General features: G+C 45.8%; 1 protein-coding gene across 1 annotated transcript; it reads right to left on the bottom strand.

Annotated features, from left to right (window-relative positions):
• Window positions 1-1,561: 1,561 nt before the first annotated feature.
• Window positions 1,562-3,088, bottom strand: LOC137598952 (growth arrest and DNA damage-inducible protein GADD45 beta-like). Its single transcript, XM_068319551.1, has 4 exons — window positions 2,847-3,088; window positions 2,611-2,712; window positions 2,283-2,508; window positions 1,562-2,191 (listed from the first exon to the last, which is right to left on the bottom strand). The coding sequence occupies exons 1-4, from the start codon at window positions 2,888-2,890 to the stop codon at window positions 2,078-2,080; spliced, it is 486 nt and encodes a 161-aa protein (XP_068175652.1). The 5' UTR covers window positions 2,891-3,088; the 3' UTR covers window positions 1,562-2,077.
• Window positions 3,089-7,806: the final 4,718 nt, after the last annotated feature.

Here is a 7,806-nt window from a genome sequence, read left to right as displayed (position 1 = left end):
AGCAACCGAGTTAGCGCCACAGCAACTAGTTGCAATGCTAACCGTATCATAAAAAATAAATATAATAAAAATATAATTAATTAGAAATAATTTGAAATAAATATATATTAATTATTATTATTAATGATAATAATAATTAATTATTATTATGATATTAATATATGAAATATAATTAAAAAATAAAATAAATAAATTGAATATATATATTTTATATATATATTATAAATATAATAAAAAATATAAAACTAACAATAACCGTGTCCGAAAGTTCATATAAAATGATTTTTCAGAATTTTAAAGAGAATTATTTTTATCCTTTTTTTTTAAGCAGGTTGTAGATTCCTAGACACACAAGGACGCCGTGAAACAGCGCTAGCGTGTTAAAACACGAAAAAACAGGAACTCGTTCTGTAAAACAGGCATCTCCGTGACAACACTAGGTGTGCAGTCGTGTAAAACTGAGGGAATTTGATTCCGTTTTCATGCAAACTCATTTCGCTCACATGCTAAGCTAACGTGCACCTTTTAAAACTTTCATGCTGAGTTTCTCTCCCAGGCTTTGATGTCGGTTCAGGATTATCTTAAATCTAAATGTCAAAGGCGTTGGCGACCGGTCGGGGGCGGGACGCCAGCCAACACAAGCAGTCAGTGGCGTCAGCGGAGTCGTGGAGTCCCCGTTACAACAGGATGTGACATCAGGATGTGACATCACGGGCAGAGGCCCCGGGGGGCTGTTTGGAAAGAGTTTCGCTGCTGCGCCTCACTTTACAACCCGACAGGTCACACAAACACACAGCTGGAAGGACGTGCTGTTCCGTGTTCTGTGTGTGTGTGCGTGTGTGTGTGTGTGTGTGTGTGTGTGCGTGTGTGTGTTGTACAGATTCCTCACACAGCGTTCAAATAAAGACACGACAACCAGAACCCGAGGCACAAACAACACGCCGTTCCCTGGGCGGCGGCCAACGCAATGCTAACAGGACGCGAGCTAACGCTAAAGAAATGTGTTTATTCACAGGAAAATGACTCACTGTGAGCTAACAGGACACGGACGCTAACCCTGACTTATTGATAGTATGTAGATGCTAATAAAGCTAGCAGGACACAAAGCCTATTATTGTATGTAAGCTCCGATAACAAAGATGCTAATGCTAAATTAACTGCATATAGAATGTATTTATTTAACACCCAGACGCAAATAAAATTAGCATGAGCTAAATGCTAAATACAAGCTAGAAGACAAATAAAGTGAACGCTTAGCCCACTAGACATCAAAGCCAACGCTAATACCAGACACCCGATTAGCGGACCTAAAAAAAAATGCAGAAGCTAAAGCTAAGCTAACTTGGAGAAAATGCTAACTGTTGTAAGCTTTATTAATACGTTGTAGGTGAGTTTAATCAGAGGCTAACTGACAGATGCTAATGACATTATCCATAAGGTAACACTGAACTAATAGGACATAAATAGCAAAGGCTAACGCTAACGCTTAGCGTAAGCTAACTGGACCGATTTGTGTGTCATGTGATTTCTGCGTTTAAATGATCAAACAGAAAAAAAAACGTTCATTTTCAACCATTTATTCCAACATGAGAACAGAAGCAATAAAAACAACCAATCAGATCAGGACGGCTTCCGATCAGCTGATGACGATCAATCAGTCTTTGTCTGTCAATGCATGCGACAAGAACCAATCAGGACCACGTGACGTCACGTCCTGTCGGTCGATGAGGTCAGAAGGCTGCAGCTCAGGTGAGCTCATGCAGTTGTGCCTCGGGTCAGTCACGTGACTGCTGGTCCATCAGATGACGTCACACACACACAAAAGTTCTCTCCTCTCTCTGCGGTACCGGGACCTCCTCCTGTGCAACCCATCCCGTCAGAACCGGTCCGGACCGGCGGGAGTCACGCCCGCATCCATCAGCCAATCAGGCAGCAGGAAGTCTCCGGTTCGGTCCGATCAAACGCCCGTCGTTCCCCCCGTGACAGGGGGGTGAAGGGGGGGTGGTGGGGGGGCGGCTGCATGGACCTTTTTCCACTCTCTCCGCGCTCAGGGCGGTCTCACTCGGGTCGGGCCGGGTCAGCGGTCCTGGAGCTCCAGACACGGAACCCACAGGTTGCAGCAGCGGCTCTCCTCGCAGAAGCTGCCGATGTTCTCCAGGGCGGGGCACTGGAGCGGCTGCACCGGGGGGTTCTACGAGCAACGGGGGGGGGGGGGACAGGGCGGATTAGACGCGTGAAAATGCGCGCTTTGACGCGCAATTACGCACGGTTTTGGGACTTACGGTGACCAGGATGCAGTGCAGGTCCCGGGGCTCGTTGCCGTTGCCCTCCTCGGGGGTGTCCTGCTCCAGGACCCGGGCCAGCCGGCGGAGGCCGGACACCCGCAGGATGTTGATGTCGTTCTCGCAGCAGAACGCCTGCAGCAGCGTGAAGTGGATCTGCAGCGCGATGTCGCCTTCATCCTCCTCATCCGTGGCTAGGACGCACAGAACCACGCTGTCCGGGTCTCTGCATGGGGAAGGGGGGGGGAGAGAGAGAGGTGTGAGTGAAAGTGGGGGTGGGGGTTCGTGTCAGGGTTCCCCATCAGAACCAGAACACCCTAACACTCACACGTTCATGAGCTTGGCGGACTCGTACACCCCCAGCGTGAGCCGGTCCTTCTGCCGGGCGGCGACCAGCAGCTCCTCCAGCGCCTGACTCACCGTCTCCATCCTGCAAACACAGCGGCGGTTAGAGCCCAAACGCACGCAAAGAGAGCGCAAAAAAAAAAAAAGTGCGCAAAAAAAGGACAAAAAACAACAACAACAACACGAACGCGAGTTTCGAACGCGCCCCGGGCTGCGTACCTTTTCTCGGTGCTGTTGGAACCGACCACCTCCTCCAGAGTCATGTTGAAGTCGGTGCAGTAATCCACCAGGTTTCGCGGTACGGTTGAAGAATATCCGTTAAAAAACCGTTAAAATCCTTTTGGAATCGAGGCGTTAATCCAGATTAATGTCCGTTAAGTCCGTTCGGAGCGGCTCCGGTCAAAAGGCTCTGGTCCGGTTCCGGTTCGGGATGCGCGTCTCACGGATCTGCAGCAAAATCAGCTGAGAGGCTCCGGGTTTATAGGCGCGCGGAGCCGTAGGAGTAGCCCCGCCCCGCCCGGCCGCTCGCTCTCTGATTGGTTCATAGCTGTCAAGAGAGTCCCCCTCGTCCTGTGCGCCCATTGGCTGAACGCGCGAGAGACGCCGAGACCCACGTGGGTGGTTTCGGAGAATCCCCCGCGCTCTTCCTCCCCCCTCCTCCTCCTCACACTCTCGGTTTTTCTGCTTGGAGGTCTGACCGGAGGAATGTGGATCCTGATCCTGATCCTGATCCTGATCCTGATCCTGATCCTGATCCCGATCCCGATCCCAATCCTGATCTTGATTCTGATCCTGATCCTGATTCTGATCCTGATTCTGATCCTGATCCTGATCCTGATCCTGATCCTGACTCTGATCCTGATCCCCGATCTTAATCTCGATCCAAATCCTGATCCCAATCTTGATCCTGATCTTAATTCTGATCCCGATCCTGATCCTGATCCCAGGATCTGCTCCTGCTGACGGACCTTCAGGTCCACCAGTGAACAAACGGGTTTTCAAACGTTCGCTGCACGGCTGACAAAAAGTTCCATTTTTGAAAATGAAAAGAAATCGTTTGGGAATTTTAACAATTTAGTTAAAATTCCCAAACGTGCATCATTTGGAAACTTTCACTCAACTTGTAAAAATGGAAGTTTAAAAAAACAAAACAAGCTAAAATGTTCCTGAAAGCACAGAAGCACCTCTTCACTTCCTGATTGTTGTGTTTGGAACGTTTGGTGACAAACTGCTGAGTCATACTGGAAGCATTCCATTTCGTTTTGGAGGTTTTGGTTTGTTCCTGCACAGAATCTGAAGTTCTGCACCTGAGGCCTGACGCAGAGTAAACCAAACAGAAGTCCTGGAGGTTACATCAGAGTCCTGAAGGTTCCGGGTCTCTCGGTCGCCCCCCAGCGGCCAGAGGTGGCTCTGCATCAGAACCGAGCGGGACATGTCGGAACAAGCCGGGACCAGAAACCGGTTCTCTGGTTCCTCCCCAAAGCCGTCAACAGGAACTTTAAAGGGAAACGATCAGAGGAAGGTTACTGCTTGTTTTATTTTATTTTATTTTATTTTATTTTATTTTATTTTATTTTATTTTATTTTATTTTATTTTATTTTATTTTATTTTATTTTATAACTTCTGTTGACTTCATGTTGTGATCAGTTCAAACGCCTCAGCGCGTCAGAGAAGAAATGTAATACTTTGTCGCCACCTGCTGGCTGGATCCAAATCGTTCCCGTTTTTTAATTTTTATGATGTTTGAATGTATTTTTTCTCTAAACTTAAATCTAAAACCTTCCGGAGAAAACGTGTCTAACTACTTTGTATGTTTACCTTAAAATTAGAGACGTTTTAAAAATGTGAAATTAAAGTTGACTGACGTCGAAAGTAGTTTTACAGAATAAAATGAAGGTTAATATATATTGACAGTCCTGGATCAAAGTTTAACACTCAATTATCATATAAAATTTCAGACATTCGGGTAAAAAATATTGTTTAAGATACTTATTCCGTCTTAAATTTTCCACATTTGTAATGTAATTTTAAGTTTATCTAATAAAATGTAATCTGATTACTTTCCAAAGGTAATCTGTTCACCTGCTTTTTGCCATTATATCTGATTTCTTTTTTACCAAACTAAATTCTGAAACTTCTATATTAACGAAAATAAAATAGTTTTTAAATTTGAATTCAGGTGCAAAAACTTCAAGAATGTCAAGACACATGTTCACTTCTTCTATCTAAAAACTATCTAAAACTTTTTTTCCTCTTTAGTTCAAAGTGAAACTGAAATCTTTCAATGTTTTTATACTTTCATCAATCCTAACCCTAAATTCACGTTTTTTTTTCCACGTTTTTTCTCTTCATTTATTCGAACTGTTAAAGCTTTGATTTGTTTTCTGCTGCTGCTGGTCGATCAGTTCTTTCTGTTCACCGGTATCTATTGATCTATTGATTAGTTTCTGTGGAGATCGGTTCACATCTTTTATTGCTGAGTTGTGATTGGCTGCTAACGACCCTCATCAACATGCAGATCAACTGATCGGTCATCAATAACTCGGTCAATCGCTCTTATCCTCCCTTAAAGCAGGTGAAACAGTAATCAGATTACATTTTCTTAGATAAACTTTATCATTCATTGTTCAGACTATGGTATTAGTGTGTGGAAACGACCTGGCTCAGAGCTACACACTGAAAGGTCCTCACAAGCCGTTGAAGTCAGCCAGCATTTGGCTAACTAGGTAGCTTCAGTCGTGTGTGTGTGTGTGTGTGTGTGGTGTGTGTGTGTGTGTGTGTGTGTGTTTGTGTGTGTGTGTGTGTGTGTGTGTGTGTGTGTGTGTGTGAGTGTATGTCCGTAAGGCGTATCCTCAGCGTCATAGTGAATGCATAACCAGTTTCATAGCAGATGAAGACACTTCTAAATCAGCAGCTTTCGCTCTTCTAAGTGATCTGAGAGCTGTGTTTATCCAAAGCGACGACACCGCTCATTAAATGCATTAGCCTAGCTCCCCAGTGTTGTTAGCAAGTGCTCTCTAATTGTCTGTGATGATTGTCGGGAAACACAGCTTTAATTACGGCCGTCTGAAACCATCTGTCGTCGTCTTCACTGATTTTGCCCCATTTGCTACCACTGTGTGTTTTGAATCCTTCGCGATGTTTACCGGTGGTCTCAGTAGGATCAGCCCTTGAAGTGTTGAGCCACGGAGTCACGTTCAGCTGAAGCAGCTCCACGCTCAGCGCAGAGAAATCAACGGTTATTAACAACAGAAGCAAACACGAGAAAAATAAGAGCAAAATACGTAGGACGCGTGTTCACTTTGCCCATGGAAACAAAACACATGTCAACATGAGGACGGAGGGAGGTGTTGATAGAGGGAGCTTAGAGGCACGCCCATTAACACAGAGTGTTTCAGAATGGAAGTGATTTTATCAATATTCAATCAAAGATATTGAGGACCACGAATCACTGTGGGGCAAAGCTTTTCAAATACAGGGTAATTGGACATCCGGTAGCTGAATCGTCCAGGATGATCCTGATCCAACCAGCAGGAGGCGCCAAATCACCAGAAGGAAACAAACTTTTCACTTCCTTTTATTTTGTGTGTTAGATGATGGAAAACATGTCAAACTCATTTTCACCGAGAGCCACATCAATATAATGGCTGTAATCAAAGTCCCACCAGTTACCAGCTGATCATGAGAAGTGACGACCACAGGAAGGAGACTTTGTGAAACCACAGAAGAAGAAGTTCTGCTGAGCTTCAGCTTCCAGAGCCTCAGAGTCCAAACCTGTGATCAGGAAGAAGAACCAGAAGTCGTCGTCAGCCACAGTTTGGAGGGAGACAGAGAACAGGAAGTGATGTCATGTGATCAGATGGACAAACGTTCAAAAAAAAAAAAAAAGAAAGTCAGACTTTCTGTGCCGCCCGGTACCTAATGTCCTGCGACCCGGTACCGGATCTCGGCCCGGGGGTTGGGGACCACTGATCTAGAGGACATCAGGAGTCCAGTGGACGTCCCGTCAGTCGTCAGTCAGAACTCGACAGGAACCTGCTGGTCCAACACGCTGACAGCACCCCCTGCTGGAGGAGCATCACTGCTGGGTTCTGAAGCTGCGGTTCTGCACTGGAACCGGGACGCAGGCTGGTTCTGTTGGGTCCAAAGAGGAGCAGCTGAATGTTTGAGTCCAACCGTTTGACAAGACAACATGGTCCATGAGTCCTTCAGGTCAGAGGTCAAAGGGTTCCCCAGCACCACTCTGCTGCACTGACCACCGGTGTCCATCCCATAATATACATATAGAAGGAAAGCCCATTAGATCACATGAACTGGACTGACACGGGTCCATCCCACAATAGAATGGAGCAGGTGGTGTTTCTATGGAGACGGTGTGACGTCAGCTGATGGAAGATGAGTGGACTGAGATCTCTCTCGGGTTTCCATATGTTCCAGAGGATGACTGGTTGTCAGTGGGACGATGAGACTGGAGAGGTTACTGGTTTTAATCAGCATGGTTATAATGGAGAAGACTTCCTGGTCCTGGACCTGAAGACAGAGACCTGGACCGCTCCCAGACCTCAGGCTCTCATCACCAAACACAGATGGGATCATGACAGAGCTTGGATGGAATACAACAAGCATTACCTCACCCAGGACTGTCCTGAGTGGGGGAGGAAGTATTTGGAGAATGGGAGGAGCTCTCTGCTGAGAACAGGTAGGACCACATGACCAACAACCTTCATGTTGTGTTTGTGACCATCAGTAAACAACAAACACAAACACCTCAGTCGTCTCCTGAGGACAACTCTGAGCTCTCTGAGAGACTGCGGCAGGAGGTCGCTGCGCAACCAGAGGTCGCCGCCCAACCAGAGGTCACAGCGCAGCTGGAGGAAGGGAGTCCACTGGTCCTTCACTAGAATGTGATCTGATCAAATCCATCAGGGATGAGGATCTAGTAATCAATGCTTATTGATTAGAGTCTAAAGGAGGCTCACTGCAAATATTTATCAAACGTTATCAAACTTAGATGTGTCATTTAAATGTTTTACTACTTTTTATACACATTTTTCTTCCTGGAGATCAGGATCTTTAAAACTTGATCATAACAACCGTCTCCAATCCACATCACTGGTTTAATATGAGTTCATTAAAACACATTCACCACCATTACAGTCCAACACTTCTGCTGCTGGG

This window comes from Antennarius striatus, chromosome 7 (assembly GCF_040054535.1).
Source record: "Antennarius striatus isolate MH-2024 chromosome 7, ASM4005453v1, whole genome shotgun sequence".
Taxonomy (NCBI): domain Eukaryota; kingdom Metazoa; phylum Chordata; class Actinopteri; order Lophiiformes; family Antennariidae; genus Antennarius; species Antennarius striatus.
The sequence above is the reverse complement of the archived record's forward strand: the minus strand, read 5'-3'. Positions and strand labels throughout refer to the sequence as shown.

Excerpts from the sequence above, each read along its gene's own strand:
- LOC137598952 (XM_068319551.1), bottom strand. The coding sequence starts at position 2,890 with ATGACTCTGGAGGAGGTGGTCGGTTCCAACAGCACCGAGAAAAG. Across the intron at positions 2,509-2,610 it reads TCCGCCAAGCTCATGAACGT|AGACCCGGACAGCGTGGTTC; the intron begins GTGAGTGTTAGG and ends TTCCCCATGCAG. Across the intron at positions 2,192-2,282 it reads TGCACTGCATCCTGGTCACC|AACCCCCCGGTGCAGCCGCT; the intron begins GTAAGTCCCAAA and ends CGTTGCTCGTAG.